This window comes from Sitophilus oryzae, unplaced genomic scaffold (assembly GCF_002938485.1).
Source record: "Sitophilus oryzae breed Bouriz unplaced genomic scaffold, Soryzae_2.0 scaffold_857_pilon_pilon, whole genome shotgun sequence".
Lineage (NCBI taxonomy): Eukaryota > Metazoa > Arthropoda > Insecta > Coleoptera > Curculionidae > Sitophilus > Sitophilus oryzae.
The window spans coordinates 2,675,713-2,700,081 of record NW_022147480.1 but is presented as its reverse complement, the minus strand read 5'-3'; the positions used below and the strand labels follow the sequence as shown (position 1 = coordinate 2,700,081).

Genomic DNA, 24,369 nt, shown 5'->3' with positions numbered 1-24,369 from the left:
TGACATAAATTAAGATTGATTGACGTATTCAATTGTTTTTTGTCACTTCCTGTTTCACCGGAAATGACTACAACTTTTGATTTTTAAATGGCACCCGCGGTATTTTTTTTTACTTTCTTCGATAGAAAATGACACTCTGAATAGAATGATATATCATATGTCAACTTTTGACATTTTCGCATATGGTTTATTTCAAATTGTAATATTCGGTTCATAACGACAATTTCACTCGAAATACCAAGTGTGTGGTACCAAATTATTCGTAAAAAAATGCTTTTTCCAAATATGCTAATAATAATGAGCCAACCTTGTCCCGTTTGAAAAAATTGAGATATGATTAAAAATACGATTTGGGCATCTTTTAACCGACCAGGACAAGACAGGAAAAACATTAAACGGTCAAATCTATTTTCCAAGGCTTCTTGATTAAAAATTAGTATTTTTAACACAGCCATGGCCATCTAGATTGAAATTTAAAATACGATTTTTCTTTAAGCAAAAATGTCAAAAGTTGATATACGATATGCCATTCTATTCAGACTGTTATTTTCTACCGAATAAAGTAGAAATATACCGAGGGTACTATTTAAAAATCAAAAGTTGTAGTCATTTCCGGTAAAACAGGAAGTGACCAAAAACAATTGAAAACGTCAATCGATCCTAATTTATGTCATATACTAACATACCAAATCTCATTTTTTTTATCTAAGAAAATAAAAAGTTATAGGGGCGAGCCATAGATATAAACCTATCCATAGTTAAAAACTTAAAAAATATTTGACCCGCTTTTTAGTGAAATAAATAGATTGGTATGGACGTCATCTGCTTTTTTTCTGTCATCGTCTGTCGAAATCTTACCTGAGAAAAAAAACAGAGTAGGTATACCACTAATTTTATCGTTCTGAATGCTCACATTGAAATTAGGGGGACAAACTTCTATGCTAATTGAAACCACGAATAATTTATCCCACTATGATCGAGGTTCTGAATGAAGCTTAAAGATTCTATAATTTCTAAACAAAAAGTTACCGATTTTACATTGTATTAGCCCACTGGCTGTTCGCAAAAATCGAACTTGGACCAGTGCGCGAGTGGGAGACACACGAAAAGTCGGGCGGGGAGATATTTCGAATTTTCCGATCCGCGGCCAACTTGACTTATTTTAAAACTCTTTAGAGCGGGTCGACGTACGTGAAAAGTGACTTTTTACCTTTTTTCCTTGCTTTGTGGTGTTGTGTGCGCGTGCATTTTCCAGGTGAGCATTGAGGAACAACGAAAAGAAAGAAGGAAAAGCGAAAAAGACAAATCGGGTGGACGAAATAGAGTTTCTTGTTCGATTGTTCAAAAATAGACCGGATCAGGTTTTAAAATAGAAATTTGACGGATTCTCACGTTTCAGTTTTGTTTGTTCTAAATATAATGCCGACGAAAAATCGAAGTGACCCAGGCAAACAGCGATCTTTTTTCTTTAATTATATACGACTTATATAAAATCATAATTAGAAATAATTACTTACATTTCACTTAAGTGTTAGAATTGAAAATAAATGAAATATAATTTTATGTTAGCAATTGCAACGATTCAAATTATGTTTTAGATTTTTTTTGGACATTTTCCTATAACGGAAAATCAACTCATTTGACTTAAATAACATCGAAGTTGAAGTAAATAACTACCGGGTGCGTCTCAAAAGCGGTTCACCCCAGTGGTTTTTATTTTTTTCAGATAAAAAAAAAACGAGATTTGGTATTAGACCGAGAGCTGGCTACATAAAAAACCTTATCATCGTTACATGGCTAATTTTTTGTGTGAAGTATCCTTTTGTGTAGCCATTGTGAAATAGTCATGTCTACCAGCGCGATCCCGGGGCTTAAAGCGGGAGCGGCCAATCGAAAGGGTGAAATTTTGACACTAGTATTTCGTGTCAAATTGTCGTTATGAACCGCATGTTACAATAATTTCAAATAAACCATATGCGAAAATGTCAGAAGTTGACATATGATATGTCATTCTATTCAGAGTGTCATTTTCTATCGAATTAAGTAAAAACATACCGAGGGTGCCATTTAAAAATCAAAAGTTGATGTCATTTCCGGTAAAACAGGAAGTGACCAAAAACAATTGAATACGTCAATCAATCCTAATCTATGTCATATACTAACATACCAAATCTTGTTTTTTTATCAGTAAAAATAAAAAAGTTCTTAGGGTGAGCCACTTTTGAGACGCACCCGGTATTGTTTTGATAACTATAACATTTTGAGAAAAATCCATTATTTATAAAAAAATTGCTTGCTCTAAAATGGTTAATCCCGTTTATACTTTTTTAAAGTTCCATACCGTTTTAGAGAAAAATAAACAAATATGAAAGTTGAGTTAAATTTTTCATAAGAAAAGAAAGTCCTTAAAACGCGTTTCTATGGTTTCTTTTTTAGAGGGTTGGTAAAATGTTATACAAACGAGGTGCAAAACATTTTGATGATCTCTATCCAATAATTTTAGAGCATAAGCTAGGATAAACTGTCTTATGTCTAGTTTCATGTTTATGGTAAACATATTCTATTCGTATCTTAACGTAAAATTTTATGACACCTAAGCAATACAGCTGACGTATATCCAGTAGATCCGCCTGCTGCAAGAGAATGTCTAAAGAGAAGGTTTTCTTTTTATTGTGAATCATTTTTATGGACCACTTTTGAACAGAAGTCAAGTTCTTTAAATGACATACAGCCGCACCACCCCACCCTAGATTTTTTAGACAAATGAGATTGTATAAGGGATGAGTTCAGGATTACATGATTCCCCTAAATATTTTACCAAATTACATTCATGTATTACATGATTATTGGTTATTTGTTATCTGTCCCAGTCTGGTTCATTATTTTTATAAATAGAGAAGGATATAAATTTGGTTTTGTCGTAATTTAATGTTAATTTGTTTTTAACAAACTAGGTATTAATTGTCTGAAAGTCTAATCCTTTCAAATTGTACCAAGACTTAGATTTACAAAATATAGCTGTATCATCTGCGTATCTAAAAATTTCTGCTTTTGTGTCAATTGTAAGTAGATCATTAATTATAAATAACAAACAATAACGGACCCAGAAAAGTGTCTTGTGGTACACCATGCTCAATTCTTCCCGCGTTGTTAGTTGCTATTAATGTTTCCCAAATTATATTGTGATCTGTTCTTAAGGTAACTTTTTAAAATACTAATTTGTTAAATATGATATTTAACTAAATAAAATACTAAAAAATTTAAAAAAACACAAATTGGCTGAATTTTTAGGATCTTTATTTGAAAGAGTTGTACCTTTTTACACTTAAGTTTAGCCAAAAGTTTCTTCAAAAAATAAGCCTACACTAGTGCTGTGAGTACTATTATTATAGTCTGTCCTGCTAGAGGTTTCCTGACAGTGACAGTTGTTATCTGTCATCTTAATTCACAGATACATTGTATTTTCTGTCATTTTTTGGATATCGTCTGTCGAAATTTTCCTTGACTTGTGCCAGACGTTAGTTCGTTTGGTCGCTTTTTTGATTGATTTAACCTATCTATTATTTTTGAGTAAACATTATTAATATTATACACCAATGCTAATAAAGAGATGATTTGAACTCATAATATTAGTTCAAAGTGGTTGTTTAGATATCCCTATTGAAATAATTATGTGCGATCCGACACATGCAAGATGTTTTATAACACAAATCAGGTATCCAGGGATGGCGATAAATATAGATATAGGCCAGTAGCCTGATAGCTATTTTAAATTCTTTCAGTTTAGGCAGATTTTTTACTGTATTTCTTCCACTTTTCTTTGAATTTCTGTAAATAAATGTAGGTCAGGAGGTAGATTACATCTCTTCGTAATTGGATGAAGTTTTAGTGCTATTTAAAAAGCATTTAAAAATCATGTTATAACCTCAAGTTATTTAGAGAACAATATGGTGACCTTTATGTACCAAAAATAAAATTTTCCAGCTGGAGAAAACAAATATTCGGTTGATTATTACCTACTTTAAAACACGCAAATTATCTTTATTTTGTTCTCTGATATTTCTTTGTTAATTTGTTTTTTTTGTATTCTAAAATCTGTAAAAGAAAAAAAAAATGATAATATTAAATTGCTTAGAAAATGTTATTCTTGATAAAATCTGTACAAAAATTATATGAAAATCAGAGTTTTTGTTAAATCAACGTTAGGCATATCAGCATATCACAGCTTGTCCTAAGATCACAGCCACCTTGATTTTATCCAATTACCATGATTTACTCAGAATAAATCATAAAAATGAAAATATCTAGAAAAGTCTTTGTTTGAGGGGTAGGCAACCTTAATAGTATTTTGAATTTTTAATTGTATTTAGAATTCTCCATTTTTTATTGAAACAATATACTGGTTGCTCTATTTAAAATAAAAGAGTAACTCATTTTTAAGAGTGGAAATGTTCAATATTAATTTTGCCTCACCTTGTATGACTTTTCGGACCGAGTTTAAAATTGATTTAAAGTATAATGAATATTTTCACTAAATATCAGGTTATACAGGGAAAATTACAACCAGGGCCGGCGGAAGGGCCCTGTTCTAGAGGCGCCACGACATCAACTAAAACATTTGAAAACAGTAAACTAAACAAATAGTAACGAATAACCAGATCCAATAATGAATCGATACTATCAATTTTCACATTAAAATATCATATCAGCAGTTACTACACAACATAGGGAAAATATCTGACTAAACATTATAAACACTACTATATCCTAGACCTATCCTATTATAGTTTACTGAAACTATGCTGAAAAAATCTTTAGCGCGAAGTTTTGGGAGAGTTTTGATTTCTTCTATTTTAGATGTTTTTGGGTGCTCTATTCGAAACTGGGATTTGCGAATTCTTGAACAAAATAAAATAAAAAAATATATAATAAATCAAAATGATTTCTTCGTGGTATTTTACTTATAACTCAAAAGCTATCAACTTTTTGTAAATAACCCTTCTTTCTATAATTAATTCTTGTTGTTATACATTTTTTCTATACAAATTGGTTTGGGTCAAGCCAGCAAAATTGACAGTTTTAGACTGACTATGACTGCTCAAAAACGCACTTTTTCTATTACCTACGCCCTTTATTTGTTATTAATGGTTGATATGCCCTAAAATTATATGAGGCAAAAATTTATTCGTAAGAAGCTGAAGGGGATCCTGATATCCTTATTATAAAAAAAGCTTATAAGTTTGCTTCATTAATTAAATTAATTTATTAACAGTAGTGGGAAAAGATATCAATATTTTGGTGGTTTTGATTGTTCCGGATTGAATATGTAGTAATACACGGAAAATGGTAATAGAATCGTAGAATTTTCTCATTTGAGCAAGATAAACCAGTGTGGCTGAACCTCATTTTGAAGCCGACAAAACTGTATCCGATCATATACCTACTATTGATAGTAGTACCTACTAGTGATTCTGCACGAAATAATTGTGAAAAAGAAATGGCACCCCAGGTATATTATATATATATTTAAATGGCACCCCAGGTATATTTCTAATTCATTACATATGTCAATTTTTTACATTTTCGCATATGGTTTATTTGAAATTGTAACATGCGGTTCATAAAGACAATTTGACTCGAAATACCAAGTGTGTGGTACCAAAATTATTCGTAAAACTGTGGTATATTCTTTTTCCAAATATGCTAATGAGCCGCCACCCTTGTTCAATTTGAAAAAATTGAGATATTATTAAAATATGATTAGGACATCTTTTAACCGACCAGGACAAGACACAAAAAACATTAAACAAATCTATTTTTCCAAGACTTTTTAACAGAGTCATGGTACTCTTGATTGGAATTTAAACTATAACATATATTTTTTGACCAAATATATCAAATGTTCTAATTTATATCATATACTAACATACCAAATCTCGGATTTTTTATCTAAAAAAATAAAAAAGTAATAGGGGTAAGTCACTTTCGAGGCGCTCTCGGTATAGAAAAAAACGACAACTGCAGACTAAAATTGAACGAAGAGAAGAATTTTGAAGTATCTTTAAGTGAACATTTATTGTTAAAGTAGCATAAACATGCTTAGTTGTAGATCAAGTATAGTACTGAAAGAAAGTGGGGGGGGGGCGCCAGATAGGGGCGCCAGATTGCAATTATCCATTTATTTGGAGATTTACTGTACTTATTTTTAATGATTCTCAAAGTTTCTTCTAAAAAAGTAAATTATACCAAACATATAACAATAAATCAATTCAATATTATTGAAGAAAACAAATGTTGAAACAAACGAAAAATTATTACCAGCAACAAATTTATACATGTTCTCTATTATTTTAAACGGTGATATAATCTGGAATAATAAAAGTTAGGGAAACACTCAATCGGTGTTAGGATTTATTGAAAAGATGCCAGATTTGATGGATAAATTCATTCAACCTGATATCAACGACGAAAACTTGCTTTTTTAAATAGAATCACGGTTGTTTTTATAAATATCGTTGATCTTGAACCAACTGTTTAACTGAAAACATTATTATTTTGTAATACAGGGCATTTTAAATTTGGCTCTCACAATAATTGTGATCTCGGTAACTATAAGAGATGTGGTTTAAATTGGGATTGTAAAAAATACTCAAATACTTTGTATTGCCTCCCCCGGCTTCTATAACTATCTATAGACGTCGTCGGTTCATACTGTTAATGAGGCTGCAAATATATTGTGTTGTTTTCCCATTCTTCTTCAAGGACCAAGCGAATATTCATAATTTCAGCCATCTTCAACAATATCAATGATTTTTGTATAATCTTCGATACTAAGAACCATATTCAATTGTACAGGGGGGCCATTTTGGTTGTTTCTATAGGGTATCTAGGAAACCGTGAGAAATATTCAAATTTTGATACTGCAGTCTCGTGTTCGTTTTTAGAAAAAATTACAATGGCGCAAACGGATCGTGGCTATCTTGATCGGTTTCGAAGCTACAGGGGGATTCTCAAATTTTGTACTTTTTGAAGATGTTCGATAGTTTGATTTTTTTTTATGGCTCCTAGGACATTAATATATTGATTTTATTCATCTTCTTTCTGATACTTTTTCAGGCCCGGTTTTGGAAAAGATCCAAAATTGATTAAACTATCTTCTAACCTTTTAAAAATCGCTGGGTTTGGTTGCTCGCGCTCTGGATACCGCTCAAAATATAAATCAGCTGCCGTTTGTTTATGTTTGTTAGACTCAATATAACAATCTGACATATTATATTTCTCAAAATTTTCAAATTTACTTAAAAAGCCATAAAAAAAAATCAAACTATCGAACATCTTCAAAAAGTACAAAATTTGAGAATCCCCCTGTAGCTTCGAAACCGATCAAGATAGCCACGATCCATTGTAATTTTTTCAAAAAAAGAACCCGAGAGTGCAATATCAAAATTTAAATATTTCTCACGGTTTCCTAGATACCCTATAGAAACAACCAAATAGTGATGGGCAAAACTGTTATTTTTAGATAACAGTTGAAACTGTTATAGTTATTTATAAAAAACAGCTTAAAATAACAGCTTAAAAATAAAAGGTTTCTTTATTTTACTGCTAAATATCTGAAAGAGTATGAGACGGTCATCGCCAGGCGTATTAACGCAGTTGCAAGTTGCAACAATGACGTGCTCGGTGGTAGTATTTCCAGGGTGTCAAAACATTTCTAAATATCGATTGTTATCTAAAATACCCTCTCTAAAAACGGTAGTATTTACAAATAAGCGCTGTTTACAAATTGCGATATAAAAAAAAAGCCAAAATTCGGCCACTCGTCTATAGTATATACCTACGCCCCTGCCCCTCGATCCGCGTAGATCGTGAATTGCGTAGCAGTGTACAGGGTGCATCTCACTCGACGGGCGAGAAGCTCTTAGTTATGATTTTACCATTTGCGGTCAAAAAATAGCAATATAAGAAAATGTGTAGTATATTCTTCATAAGTAAACCAACTACACACTAGAGTTCGAATTAATTTTACACTTAAACTAGTGTGTACCCGCGACTTCGTTCTGCGTCGAATTAATAATTTCTAATGGTGATGATAAAGCAAAACAAGAATTTCCATTAACATACAAACTGGATAAAATTTTCTCACATTTGCCAAAAATAAGCTTTCTAACGTCGAGCAGTTTAGCAGAATCGTGGTTAATCAATTACTCAACTTTTGGAACACCCTGTATGATTTTTAAAAATTTCAAAATATGTAAAAAAAACAAAATAAATTATGCGTGTCCAGGCGTTTTCCCGAAAGACTAACTGTTTTTTAAATAACAAATATTGTAATATTTGAGCGGCGTTTTCACCCTGTTGGAATTTGAGATTTGAGAAACCCCTCCTTATCGAACCTCAACCCTACAGTCAATCCGTTTTTAAAAAATCAGCTTTAAACGTCCAGCAGTTTAAGCAGAATAGTGATTACTCAATGGTCATATTTTATGAAACACCCTGTATATATTTTTAAAAAATCTTAAAATATGTAAAACAACATATTAAAATATACGTGTTTTAAGAGTTTTTCCGTAAAAAACTCACCGGTTTTTAAATAAAAAATATTCTAATATTTCAGAGTAGTTTCACCCCCCTTAGAATTCGAGTTTCGAAAATCCCTTCTTATCGAACTCTACACACTAAAGTCAATCCGTTTTCAAAATCAGCTTTTTACGTCAAGGGCTTTAAGCAGGATCGTGATTAATCAATGACCAGATTTTTTCAAAACATCCTGTATACATTTTAAAAATCTTAAAATATTATTCTGAAAATTTTTCAGAATAAATATATACCTAAATATTGAAACTTAATAAGTAAGTACTGAAACATACAGCGCCATAATATCTCGACCTCCGTCCGTTATGCTCGTAACAGGTTGAAACAGAATGTATCTAAAACAACTGATGCGTTATTCCCCAACCTGTTTCGAACCTCCATCGACAATCGACCGATGCAGCAGCGTTCCTTTCCCACACCTATTATCTCGTCCGCCGCCCTGTTATACTTGTAACAGGTTGAAAAACAACATATCTAAAATGACTGCTTCTCCAACCCGTTGCGAGCCTCCATCGACAATCGACCGATGCAGCAGCGTTCCTTTCCCACTCCTGTTATCTCCACCGCCAGGCGTTATGCCCTCAACTGTTTCAAAAAACCTGCTTCTTTTATATCCTATTATTTTTAAGCTGTTGTAAATACGACCATTGACGGTATCGACCGAAGCAGCTACGTTCGCCGTAGCGCTTTCCCCACTCCGTTGTCCGTTGTCTCGCCGCCTGTATCGATGGTTGACGAAATAACATGTTTTCAATCCATACTAGTTGTTTTTTGGAATTGCTTCGAGCAGCATAGAATTTCGTGGTGATGCAGAGCGCCGACTTGGTTTTTCCTTTCACGAGCGGCCGATCTCTACGTGTCGTTATTTTATATCTGTTATTTTTTAAAAGTAGTAACGGTTGCGTTATGTTATTTATAAATAATTGTTATAAAATAACAGATAGTTAAATAACAACCCATCACTACAACCAAAATGGCCCACCCTCTACAGGGTGTTTTAAAGATAGAGTAAAAATAACTCTTCGATTAACCCTCTATAATAAGTTAAATACTATAGTTTATAATAAATTGAATTTATGAATGTAATTTTCAATTCAAAATTTATGAATAAAAAATTACTAAACGGATTACCATTTGACATAGTTACAGGCAACTTGGCCCCAATTTACACCACCCCGTATCTCTTACCGTTTCCTAGATCCCAATGGTGACAGTGGAACTTGAAACACCCTGTATACTAAGAATAATAATATTTAAGAAGCCAAAATTAAGTTTAGCCTAGCTGCGTAACGTGGCTGAAATAAAAGAGTGACATTTTGGCATTACTAATTATAAACTCTTGGATGTGATAGTGCTCTATTTAAAAGCATTTAGCTCGTGCTCATAATAAAAACCTTTAAAACACTATTAATCAGGCCGCTTTGACTTAACTATACACTTTATTTTAGTGGCTAGATGTTTATGAAATTTTCCTAGAAAGTGACAAGCCAAAATTGAAATTACTTTGGTCTTTAATGAAAAATTTATCTATTATTTGATAGGGACAGAAAAGCATAAAATAAATTATTCTTTCAGAAATCTGCCTAAGGCTTAGCCGGAAAATTCCAAACACACGTGCTTTGATTAAGGCTGAATTAAGGTTTGCAGACCTTCAGCATTTGCCATAAAATAGCGATCAATTTGTTAAAAAACCATATAAATTATATATCACTGTAATCACAAAACTTCAATCTATTTCCGTATTGTAACGGAATTTTAAATTATGTCTTTATTTTCGAGAAAATTTAGTCCATACATAAGGAATATTTTGTTGATGTTTGACTATCCAAATCTTAAAAATTAAGAAGTTGCCTAAAATGTGCTACAATACGGATATAGTATAATCCTTTATCTTTAATTTCCTTCTTCATTTGTGTAAAAATACCTAGCCAGTTTTGCATAAAACGTTAAATGCCGAACGCTTATTTTGTTACTTTTTCGGACGGAAGTTTTTTAATTGGTAGACTATCATATCGTGCAATTACGAAGTCATTATAACTATTACAGAAATAAAAATATCTAATATTGATATTAACAATTTCTAACTTTTATTTGTAACTTTCACAGAAACTCGAAACGCCGTAAATTCGTTAAAAAATAAGCATAGTAAAGATATTTATAACATGACCATTCCACTAGTTAAATATGTAATAAATTTATTAATATATCCTCTAACTAAATTATTCAATAGATGTATAAGAGACGGTACGTATCGCAGTTGTTTAAAAATTTCCAAAATCGTACCAGTATTTAAAAAAGTGATCCTGAAAGTGTGAATAATTATAGACCTATAGCTTTAATACCCACACTTTCAAAAATTTTTGAATATTTATTGAAACACTTATTAACACATTACTTTGAATCTAATAACTTGTTCATAGAGAATCAGTTTGGGTTTCGTAAAGGAAAATCTACAACAATGGCTTGCATTACAACTATGTTGGTTCGGTCTTCTGTGACCTTACCAAGGCCTTTGATTGTGTTGATCACAACATACTTTTACAGAAAACTTCATATTATGGAGTAAATAATTTGAGTTCGAAATTATTGGCTGATTATCTTGTAAACCGATCTCAACAAACATTAGCCAACGGTACGCTCTCTGATGTGAGTGTTGTAAAATATGGGGTTCCGCAAGGTTCACTATTAGGACCCTTATTGTTTTTAATTTATATTAATGATTTACCCGTGGCTACACTTCAGAATAATATGATTTTGTTTGCCGATGACACTACTATCTTATGTGCTCGGAAATCCCCTGAAGAAATTCAAACTGATTTTGAATCGATTTTGCTAAATGTTGGTGACTGGTTTCAGGCAAACCGATTATGCCTGAACGACACTAAAACAGAAAAAGTTATTTTTTCTCTTAAAATAGATTTTTGCAGTGTCCGATTTGTGGGAATAAAATTTGACACAAAACTGAGTTTTGAAAGTCACGTAGACTATGTGGCAGGGAAGGTTTCCATAAGCATGTATGCATTTTGGCGATTGGCTAAGTGTGTGGAGAGTAATGTGTTAGTAGCTGCCTATCATGCTCTCATTCACTCGGTGCTTACTTATGGAATACTTGTTTGGGGTCACTCAGCTCATGCTGACAGACTGTTTGGACTGCATTGAGAATTTTGTCAAATTTAAGTTATCAAGCAGATACAAAAAACGCCTACAAAAGAAGGGGAATACTGACACTTCCATGTTGCTATATCCTCCAGTGTCTTTTATTTGTGAAGGATAACCTAGAACTATATACTACGCATGATGAACAACACAATTATGCAATCAGAAACAGAATGAATGTAAAGCCTGTTCATTTGCGCCTCGGAAGATCTTGGAACTCCAGCCTTCATTATGCTCCTGCATGCTTTAATAAATTATCTCAAAATGTCAGAAATTTACCAAGACATCAATTTAAAACGACAATTAAAAACTACCTTCTTGATATGGCTTATTTTAGTGTTACTGATTTTTTAGAAAGCAGTGAAGGGTTATAGCGTGGTTATAGGTCAAAACATTGACATTGTGTATTTATTGTTTTTTTTTGTGTAATTTAAATTACTGTTTGATAATTGTTGTGCTTATTTTATAATTTTGCATTTTACAAAATATGACTGTGTAAGGATACTTGTATCTATTAACATGCAATAAATGATTTAATTTGATTTGATTATAACAAAACTGATGAATAGGTGCTTAAGCAGACGCTAATTAAAATAAACTGACTTGGTTTGACATGAAATCTCACAACTTTTTATAGTGGAAGAATTGTGTTGCGAGACTTGACATTTTTTGAAATTCTATGTTTTTGATGAGGGGATCTCATTTCTTTTTGTAGATTATCCTCCTATTTTAATATATCATCGAAAATAATATTAAAGAAGTTTAACTAGGTGATGAATTTTGAATTATTGTATAAAATCAGATAATATCTAGTTTTCTAACGACTTTCGTTGTAACCCAAATTTTTAAACACCCGGTGTATTCAAGGGATCATATTTATTTATCATTTTTTAAACTTATAAAACGATATATTAATTTTAATTACGTTGTTTTCAACTTTAATGTTTGCACATTTTTGTGGTCTGACTTTATTGCAAATTTGATGTAAAGCTTGGAATATGTATAACCTATGTGGGTATCCAGTGTAAACTTCAAGCATACAGCGATGCCAGGATTTATTGTTTTATTTATAAAATCTAAATGTAGTAGATGACCTTCGGAACTTTCAGATCAAATAAACGAACTTAACTGATTAGCTTTTCTTACATGTGTGATTTTTTTTTATCATCGATTCTACATTAATACTACACTAATTACATCTATTTAAAATAAGAAAGTTGCTGTCAACTTCCGGTATTTCTGGAAGTGCAGCCATATTGAAAATATTTGTAATCGATAGATCTCGTTGTAAAACAATAATGTGCAAAAAATCTTCGATCTAGGTATTATAGTTCTGTAGAAACTTTTAATGCACGCTCAACCTGAGACACCCTCAATACTTTATTAGATAAGACTACGTTTACGTTACTTATACGTTAAATTCTTAGGTTAAATTACATATTTTGATGTTTCAGATCAGAGTTAACTGAGTTGTCGTCATCATGTCCAGTCGTACAATTTTAAGTCGTCCGCGTACTAAAATTTATAATTCAAACTACAACATCGGCGAGAGTTACTACAAGTCGGCTTTGGATCGTCTGGATAGGAAATACTCTGGAAGACCTTTGTCCCCACCACCTCGTCAACCCTCAGCTTTTGGGGCAGAAATTGATGACAGACATGCTAGGTAAAATTTTGAGTTTGCAACGAATGAAACTATAAATGTTAGAAAACTTTTTTTGACTGAATATTGATATTAAATCGATAAAACAAATCACTGTACCAATATATGGTTAGACTATCATATACATGTATTTAATTTATATTATTTTACACTACATAGCATTTGTTTTTAAAATCACATTACATACACCAATTTATTTTTGTTTTTCTATACAGAATATTTGCTGATGAAGATTTAAATGAATCGAGACGTCGTGCCAGTGATAGAATTAGAGAAAATCATCTTTTCGACTCCAGAGGAGGAAGAATCAGAGCAGCTGACTTATATGAAGACGGTGCTATAACTAATGAAGTAAGTTCAAAGAGTGCTCGAAGTTATCTATCACTATAAAGCAAGACAGAAACAAAATTCTAAATATATTTTTTGTTCACAATTTATGGTGGGTTGGTTAAAGTGGCAAAAAACACCGTTTGTCGAACTCGCAGAACAACTAGCAAAAGGCAAAACCCTATCTATGACGGTACAATTGATGTACCATAATTGTTAAGCGTTTATAACCTTCAGTAGCGTTGAGGATAACGGCAACTTCTTGAAGATCTACGAAACTGTTTGTAGGCACCGAGGAAACGATTCAGTGTCCTTCTGACTGTTTCTCCTTCTTTCGAGCCTTTGCAGCTTCGGCAAACTTCCACTGACGATTTCCCGACGTGAGTTAATTATGAGCTTTCCCGGTTTCTTAAGGTCGTATTTAGGTCAAGTTTTGAAAAAAGCCACGATTATTATACTTTTTCTTCCATTTTCCTCACTCATTTTCCTGGCCTTCTCCTATTTCTCTTGCTTTTGCTCTTCCTGTAGCTTCTTTAAGTTGTGGTGGGTTACCAATAATAAAATAATTTTCAATATTATGACTATGACGAATGAGAAATTTAAAACTGACAATAGATATTTATAGGGAAATTAAAATAACTTTGGTTACACATCATAATACGACCACCAGCAAACTCTACAAAACGACGCACAGTGCTTCGAACATATGGCTCTAGAGGACAAAAATGCAAAACTTCTCTTCTATTGTAGGCAATTTATTCGAACTAGGTTTATTTGACACAAATGATGAGTACTCTCATTGTACTAAATGATGATGTTCTTAGTCCCACGGTTATGAAAAAAAATCTTATAAATAATAAAAATGTTGGAGTTGTGTTCCATCTAAGGAAATAATAATTTATAGTATTAAAACGGTGTAAGTATGAAATAAATTCCTGTGATAAAAAAGAATTGAAATAACATTAGAACATGATTCCTACAATATAAGCCTAATATAAGATAAAAATGTTTTTCTTTAATGAAAAAGAAACATTAATGTTATATTTAATTAAAAAAAACTTAAGATACTATAAATTTACTTTAGGACAACAAAATGCATAGATCGTAACTACTCTGATTCAGAAGAATCACTGCTGACAGAATCTTCCAAATTTATAGTATCCAAATCACAGGTAGATGAAGTATCCTCACATATAAGATATTTCTGTACATCATTTTCTAATAATAATTCTTTTCTAATAATAAATTCTAAATAAAAATACTGTTCTTTTTGTTGGTATGAGGGGTTCGGATGTTAATAGTTACCTCTTTAATAGACCATATCCATATATTATTTTTTCCTTTTCTTGGGTATGAGGTTTTATAATAAATTGAAAAATGGAAACTTTTTTTATCTCCAACATAGTGGGCTTGCAGGCACAAGTGGTGTCTCATTTGACTGGAAGGTTCATCAATACCTATCTAATAAAGAACACATTTTTTGAAATACAAATAATTTTGAGTTCTTGTCCTTATGATGAAGCCAAGTATTAACCAGATCGGCATTACTTATATCAATTTTACTCCTTCTGAAAAGTATTATAAAATAAAGTTCGTCGCAAGCAGACGCAGGTGAACTATACGAAAATTAAAAGTGTATGAATATGACAACAAAAATATTCAATAAATACGATATGTTTTGATATGTTTTTTTTAAATGCCTTTTTGAAGTTTGAAAACGTAAAATTTTTATACCCATTTACGAATCATCTTAAAAAATAAATAAAAACTAAACAATCACGAACTTGTTTAGAAATAAATTTAAAGTACATACCTTGTGTTTAACAATATCCATAGTGGCTTTCAATTAAGTACGTACCGCTAAACTCCATAATATACAGAACTACTATGAATGTTACTCTTTTCACTGATAAGATAATGATCGCAAAATTAATTTTTAGTGAAAATATTTGCTAACAAAAAACGCTGTTTATGAAAAATAATATACAGGATGGTTGAACATTGCTATAAGTAAAAAATTACATATTCAGATATTAGTAAATTTTAACTTTTTTTTCGATTTTTGTCCATGGGACGAAGCACTGTGCGACGCATGGTGTATATTTTATTTGTTTTGAAGGTTTATTGGCAAATTAGTAGTATTTTTACTAACATTTTTTATTTACAAAGTGTGAAGTGTTATCGATCGTCATTTCAATGTTATCTGGGAGCCGTTATTTTTCGATCATACGGTATTTGATTAATAATATTCTTTTAAATAAAATAGTATACAAAACTTGAAGGAAAGTTTTCATTATTGTCTCGAGTAACATTATAAAATTCTCAGTAATAATGAAACACTTCCTAACTCGGTATATAATATACTGTATGAAAAAAAACGGCGTCAAAGACAGCTGGGGAATGACAATCGTTGAAAATTTTGGCGAGGTCAATCTCTATATGTCATTTACTAAAAATTCGTCAAAAATTAACACTAATTATACAGGGTCCGGCAATAGTGCGTCGGGAATCTGTATATAGTTCCTAGAATAAAAAACTTGGGGATTTTGTTTAAGTGTAAACCTAAAGTATGTAGTACTAGGATGTATTTCAGGAAAATATTTTAACTTCTACAGGGTGGCTCAAAAGAGTGTGCGTGGATCGGGATTATTTTTTTAAATAGAACACCCTCTATATTATTGCATTTTTGGGTTCCTTTCAGACCACTTTACATAATCCTAAGATATGGGTAAATATATTTCGATAGTTCAAAAGACATTAAAAAATAAATAAAAAATATATATTTTCAGATTTCTTAAATTTTTTTAAAAAAAAAACAGGAACTGTCCTGAAATCAAAACTGTATTAGGTATTTATTTTAGATGGTCTATACTTATTTTGGTATAAATATCGTAATCTTAAATCATACAGGTCAATTCGACGCCAAACTTCCTAAAATATAGATACTCGACGCACTTTTGCCGGACCCTGTAGAAAAGTTAAAAAAGAATAAAACGTTTCCAGACACAAATCTATTTCCAAAAAAATGTTTTTCCGAATTTGGAACTACTCAATATAAAAATAAATTAGAACCTTCTTAAAGCCAACCGGCATTAGTAAGCGCCATTAAAAAATAAAGAAGAGTACGGGCTAAGTAAATGGTGTCTAGGGCTTGACCTCACCAAAATTATCATCGATTTTCATTCTCCAGCCGTCTTTGGCGCCATTTTTTTTTCGATCCTATGGTACTATTGATTAATATTTTCATTTTTAGACTTCCGCAGCGTTGAAGAGAATCAGAGCTGCCAAGAAAGTGACCATCGTGGACGACGTAGACTTGGAGTCCACGTCCAGCAACTTGAAGACGCAAAGACTGCTGGACAGGTCGGAAAAAATCCTGGACAGCATCGGCATAAACGAGAGTTCGGCTAGTAGAAGAGCTCTGGACAACGACTATCAAAGCGCTTATCAGAAGAGAGCTCTTAAAGTAAGAGATGGATAGATAATTCGGAGGATTATTTCATTTTGATGGCATTAGAAATATTGTTGTATTATGTTTCATAGTAACAAGTTTTTCATTTTCGCTACTAAAATCGTGCTAATTTAAGTTAACGCTTGGTTTTGATATTAGAAATATACAGCTTTATGCTTAATACTGAAACGTTTTTTTAGTTCTTAACCCTTTGTGTGTTTGTTTGATTTCACTGAGTCAGATACTATACCGTGTGATGCATCTTCGTTGGAAACATAGGAAATCCCGTGCAAATTTTAAACTGTTGAAATATTGGCTCCAGTATTAATTTAACAGTTAAGTCGTAAGTAGTTCTTTAAAGGTCTGTCTATGCCGAATATACATGCCAAATATAAACAATTTTGGTCAAGCCGATTTTGACTAATTTAAGAAAACCTGCATCTATTTTTAGATTAAAATTGTTCAGTTTTGTAACAATGCCAAACCAGTGAAATGTCAACATACTTTAAGTTGTCAACCTACGATTTTATCATTGTCAAATGTAATTTGTTGTGCTGTCTTTGTCTATGTGCTGTCTACACTACTACGTTATAGTACCTACGCTTAGTGTTCGTTTAGCATATAGTAGATAGCAAAACCAAAAACGCAATAGATTTCATAATCAGCAATAGAAAAGATGTAATCAAAGACGTACGTGTATTAAACAGATTTTCGATAGGAAGCGATCACCGCATTGTAAGAGCCGAGATAAAAATAAATATAAAGAAGGAAAGAACTAACATGATACTCAAGAAAAACCACAAGAAATGGGTAGCCTCAAATCTAAATTATGAAAATACTACTACGATAGACGAAATATACGAAAACATCAAAGGGGCCACTCAAACGGCTATCGAAAAATGTTGTCCCAAAAAAGTAAAAGAACAAAAACTGAATCAAAGAACAAAACTTTTAATGAAACAGAGAAGAGATATGGAGGACAAGAGTACACAAGAATATAGAACTTTAAACAGAGAGATATCCAAAGAAATCAGAAAGCATAGGAGGCAACAGAATACGGAAAAAATTAGGAAAGTCATAGAGAAGAATCAAAGTTTGAAGATATTGAGAAATAGTACAATGGGAAGAAAAGAAATACAAAAGATCAAGGATATGCACGGCAACATAGTAACATACAAACAGGAAATCCTACACTCTATTAAACTTTTCTATCAAGAACTTTACACAGCAAAACAGCAGGGGATCAGAAGCGACATCCGAAAGGTAATAAATCAGGGGTCGGAAGAAATTCCAGAAATAACCGAGGGAGAAATTATCAGTGCCCTTAGAGATATGAAAAACAATAGAGCTGCCGGCAACGATGGACTGGTAATAGAGTCAATCCAAGAAGGAGGACCAGAAATCATCAAAGCTTTAAATGTCCTATTTAATAAATGCATTGAAGAAGAAATAACCCCATCACAGTGGAACAACGCAACCATCATCACAAGAAAGGTGACGTTACAGACCTTAAAAACTATAGGCCCATCAGCCTTCTTAGCCACGTATACAAATTATTTACTAAAATACTCACCAAGCGTTTGACAAATAAAATAGACTTTTTTCTTTCGAGCGAACAAGCAGGTTTCCGATCAGGTTACGGAACAAATGACCATCTTCTAACAGTCAAGGTCCTTATCGAGAAACGCATTGAGTATAATAGACCACTAATGCTTGTCTTCGTGGATTTCGAGAAGGCCTTCGATTCGGTAGACCAGCGGAAGCTTCTAGAGACACTAAGTGAGAGTCGCATCGATCATCGATACTCCTCAATCATAAGACATATATATATATATATATATATATATATATATATATATATATATATATATATATATATATATATATATATATATATATATATATATATATATATATATATATGATAATGCCACGGCAAACGTCAGAATATCGACAAGTCAATGCACAGATAAATTCAATATCGATCGAGGGGTAAGACAAGGCGACACACTGTCCCCTAAACTATTCGTTGCTGTGCTGGAAAGTATGTTAAAAATGATAAACTGGGATTCAACAGGAATTAACATCGATGGCAAATTGATAAATCATCTCTGTTTTGCAGATCACATTATTTTAATAACAGACAACATACAGGAGGCACAGAATATGCTAGATATGCTGAATGATGCTTCGGAAAAAGTCGGTTTGAAAATTAACTTGTCAAAGACACAATACATGACAAACCTAGTACTAAGTGGAAATTTAAACATTAATAACATACCTTTGGAACAAGTGCATATATATAAATACTTAGGGCATGAGATCGGTATTAGAAGGGATAATCAGACCCACGAAATTCTACAAAGAATAGGTTTGTCGTGGGCGGCATTTGGCAAACTAAGGCATATACTGAGATCTGATATTCCCATATGTTTAAGAAGAAAGATCTTTAACCAGTGTGTTTAGCCTGTCCTCACGTATGGAGCTAAAACGCTTACTTTGACAAAAAAGAACATACATAGAATACAGGTCATGTAACGGAAAATGGAAAGGTCTATGTTAGGAGTTACACTCAGAGATAAAATACCCAATCATACAATACGAAATCGAACAGGAGTACGAGATGCGGTGATATCTGTCTTACATCTTAAATGGAATTGGGCAGGACATGTGGCTAGGATGACAGATGGACGGTGGACAAAGAGACTTGTGGAATGGAGACCGAGACAAGAGGCCTATAGAAGCAGAGGACGACCTCCTAGTCGATGGACAGATGACATTAAGAGGGTGGCTGGAAACTGGATTCAAGTGGCACAAAATAGAAGGAAATGGCTAGAGTTAAGGGAGGCTTTTGTTCAGCAGTGGACGGTATAAGCTAAATGATGATGATGATGATGATGCTTAGTGTTCCCGAAATGTATTTTTGTAATTTAAAACTGGTTTGAATGAGGCAAAAGCCCTTCAAAAGCCTAACGCTTAGAAATTACAATTTGACATTGACAAAATTATAGAATGATAACGGGTGTATTCCGTTGCTTACCTTGGTTATGGTTTTATGTTCCGTTTCTATCGGTTCCCTGAAAGTTTTCTTATTACGGAACACGGTTCCTGAAAAATTCCGTTATAACTGTCACCAAACTAACCAGCGCGAGAAGGCTGGTTTTTCTGGTTTTGTTTTTCAATCAATGTCATTTATGTGACAGAAATCAAGCAAATATTGGAAGTTCGAGTGAAATTCTCATTTAATTTCTAAAATTTGTAATAATATTTTGTATTTACATCCAAAAGCAATGAAGGTAGGCAGTAAAGGTAAATAAATTTCATTAACTAAATAGAATGATTTTTAGGACCATTTAAACTTATCATTGCAGCCTTTCTTAAAGTCAGGAACATTTAAAGAAAACATGAAAAACAAGACAAGAAGTAATCGTTAATGTTTTGTAAGCTATAAAAATATAAATATTGATTAATTTGTTTATTTATTATTGATCTGTTTTAATATTGGACCTGCAAATCTTCACTTGAGCTGTCTAACGAGTTTAACAGTTTATTAATATAAAGTACTTTTCAATATTAAACTCCATTGAAAAGAAGAAGCAAACGTAAAAGCAGAGAATATGTTACAAAAATGCATAAAAGATACATTTTATAATAGAGGTATTGAAATTTAGAAAACGTCAACATTTGACGTTTCCAGTATTTTACCAAACCGTTCCGTATCAAACCGATATTTTTCAGGAACCGTAGTTTACCGGTCTGGTTCGCCTGGTTTTGCAACGGAATACAGCCTCAGTTTACGGACTAATGTTGATATAGTTATATACAGTTTGCTAAAACAATCAAGGGCTAAAATATCATGTTTATGGCACTTAAAGAAAAAGTTCTAAAGGGGGATGTTTTGTGCTTAGGACTGAGAAAATGTTGACATTTGTCTGGTTTTGCATTGTTACCTGTTCAGTTTTAATTTAAAAATAGATGCAATTTTTCTTAAATTACTTAAAATCGGCTTGTCCAGAATTGTTCAAATTTGGCATCTGTATTCAGCATACGTAGACATTCCATATAATTTAGATCTTACAACAAGAAGTTGCATAATCCAATGAAAACGTCCTAAAGAATTTAACCATCACCAGGATTAATTATATCATCAGATGAAACATATTTAACATACCAGATGCAATGAATATTCTGCATTATAATCTCTAGCCTCTAGCCTACAAGCTTATATCTTTTGAAAAAGTGTAAAAATAGGTCAATGACTGAAACTACTTTCATCAAATAATATAGAATATCTTCTCTAATAATTAATAATACTTTTTGCGCTTTTCTTAACATTTTAGATTTTTTATTAGTTGCTTTGTGTGTTTGTGTCTAATGCCTTTGTGATGTAATCACATTTCACACAGGTTTGCTGAAATAACATCATCTTTTGAGGTAATTTCATTTACTAATCCTCTACTATTAAGATGTTGTAAGGCATTATTTCTTAAAAGTTTCTCTTTTAGGTAACTTATGATGCTGACTCTGATAACCTGACCAAGTGGTCTCCAGTGGCAGAAAAAAGTGAATCCGCAGCTGGTTCTGCTGCAGCTTTCCGAGCTCGCCAATCACGTGCAAGAATAGATGATATCGATGAAGAAATGGCTGCTCTTCAAGAGAAACAAGCTGCTAGGTAAAAATTATGCTTAGTTTATTTTCCTTAAACCAAACAACTGGACTAGTGAACTAAAATATGTAGTAATATTTTTTGTTTTTGGTGCACGAAAAGATATGTTTCATATGAGCACAAATGCATATTAAAATATGCTTAAGACAAATTGGAGAAGTATGAATAGTATTTCCTTAAGCCGTTAAGTTTAATTTCTTAGGGTTAATGTTAAGGGTAAGGTTAGGAATAATACTAGACCTGTTCCAAAAACAGGTGTGAGTCCAAAAATCCTTGACAGTGTACATTTTAATTTCAAAATAGTTTATTTTATTTTACAAAGAAATAAGTTGGTGCAATTGGAACGAATTTGAAATTAAAATTCAATGACAAAGAATACAAGAACATGTAACGCCCATATACGAGCTGCAGCAGAATTTGTGACGTTAGACGCCATTTTTTGGAAGTAACGAATGAGTCATCAGCTGGTCATCAGCGACAATTTTAGCGACTTTTAATAGTTTGTTGTGTGTAGTGAACTTTGTATAAACTTTATTACAATGGTAATTTGTTCAGCTTTCAAATGTAAAAGGTGCAATGATCAGAAAGAGCCAGGAGTTACGTTCCATAGGGAAATAAACAGTCCACTCCACTTTTTAAGTGTTTTTTTTATTGAATTCGATAATTATTTTTCTGATATTATATGTACTTAATATGTGCTATACGTCGATACTAGTTTTGTATCTTTTGTTAAAATTTTAATACGTTTTTTTCGTAATTAATTAGTATGATACAACCGCATACACCATAGGCGTAGTTAAAACATTTATAAAAAATATGAATATGGCTTCAAGCGGCTGTGTTAAGAAAAATATGTGCCACGGCACTGTTTGTAAGAATGGTAACAGTTGGAATTCGGGTGTTATTTGTCCTTATATTCTTTAGTCATTGATGAAATTAATATTTTTAAAATTGACAAGTGATTACTTCAAAATATTGTAAAAAAACTGTATAAAACTGAAAAAATGTAATTGACAATTAAAAAAAGTTAAAAAGAATTATTTCATACTTTCAAACTTCAAGGAACTTCTGGAAATCAATATTATATTTATCAATATAACTTATGTACAAATATTTTTTTTTAATATTACGCAGAAATAAATAAAACATAACATAAATAAAACAAAATAGTTTATTAATAATAACACTTACTGAATTTTATATCTTAAAAGTTGATTAATTGACTTTAATATTAATTTTTTTAAACCGGTATCTTTTGACCCTATCTCTCTGCAGTAGGTACTAAAATCTATTATTTACCTATCGTGTGATGTCGTTATTTTACAGCTACTTCAGTTTTTAGTACCATATTACGAGTTGGTACAAAAACTTTATTGGTGACTATTGGAGGCTCTCTGGGCACCTACAGTTAATTTTCTCTCGATTTTTCCTCCACTTAACTTCAAAAAAACAGAAAACACACATAATAACGCGAACCAAAATGCAAAAGCAATTTTGGCATTTGACATAATTAGACACAAATTATAACCTATAATTTGGCAACAATTCGACAAATCTTAAGTCGAGTTCATACGCGTCTGTGTCCGTGCATCGTTCATCGTTCCGTCACTCCAATAATATTGAAATATGATGTCATTTTTGAAATAAACCAATAAAACTGGTTAAAAACAGGAGACGACGCATGACGGATTTATATGTATATAAATCCATCCATAGTTACCTTAAAAAATATTAGAATTACTTTATTGAGAATTACTTACTACTATTTGAATTACATTTTTTTAACCATAAGTAACTAAGTTTTTGTTTGTTTTAGGGAACGCAGAGTTGCCAGATTGAAGCAGTTGGTGGCAGAATGCGACGCCGAAACTGTCGATGACAGCGGAAACGCCACTCTATCTGTCAGCGAGAGAATAGAGAGAAGGAGTGCACAGTTGCAATAAGAACAGTTAATTACATTCGAGTTTTCAACTGAAGTAGATATATACAAATATAGGAAAATGTAATAAAAATACTGTACATATCAACCTTGTACTAATAATTCAATTTTTTAGAAAAAAATCGTTACAAAGAATCTTAGTTTTTAACGTTTTAATTTGAAAAAATCTCTAGCTTGGTTTTGCATTTCAATTTTTCAATTATTTTAATGCTTTTATATTATTATTTCTTTTTTCTTCCTTTTTTTTTCATACAAATTATAAACTTTTTTTCTTACGATTTTGCTACAACATTTATTGTATTATCTTTACATAATGTATTCTATTTGTGAATAAAATATACATCTTAATCGTTTTTTAGTTATATAAATTATATACTTTTTGTATATTAATTTTTATCGATTAGGTGTTATAGACACAGTAAAAAATAGAAAAAAAAAACATAAAGAGTATACTACCACAGCCTAACACCCTTTATTTATTCAAGTGAAAATAATTGGCTAATCTTCTGCGACTTTTACAGATCTGTTGTGTTGCTCTTCTTACCCCTAGAATATAGATAGAGGACTAGCCA

The 24,369-nt window shown here is 32.0% G+C and overlaps 1 protein-coding gene across 1 annotated transcript; it reads left to right on the top strand.

Annotated features, from left to right (window-relative positions):
* The first annotated feature begins 1,107 nt into the window (after positions 1 to 1,107).
* Positions 1,108 to 23,957, top strand: LOC115889941. The gene is made up of 6 exons (XM_030910045.1): positions 1,108 to 1,255; positions 13,206 to 13,417; positions 13,630 to 13,765; positions 16,995 to 17,207; positions 21,698 to 21,864; positions 23,675 to 23,957. The coding sequence occupies exons 2-6, from the start codon at positions 13,233 to 13,235 to the stop codon at positions 23,799 to 23,801; spliced, it is 828 nt and encodes a 275-aa protein (XP_030765905.1). The 5' UTR covers positions 1,108 to 1,255; positions 13,206 to 13,232; the 3' UTR covers positions 23,802 to 23,957.
* Positions 23,958 to 24,369: the final 412 nt, after the last annotated feature.

Bases quoted from the DNA above. Each gene is read 5' to 3' on its own strand.
- LOC115889941 (XM_030910045.1), top strand. From the start codon at position 13,233: ATGTCCAGTCGTACAATTTTAAGTCGTCCGCGTACTAAAATTTATAAT. The intron at 13,418-13,629 runs GTAAAATTTTGA...TTTTCTATACAG, and splicing joins ATTGATGACAGACATGCTAG to AATATTTGCTGATGAAGATT. The intron at 13,766-16,994 runs GTAAGTTCAAAG...TTTCATTTTTAG, and splicing joins ACGGTGCTATAACTAATGAA to ACTTCCGCAGCGTTGAAGAG.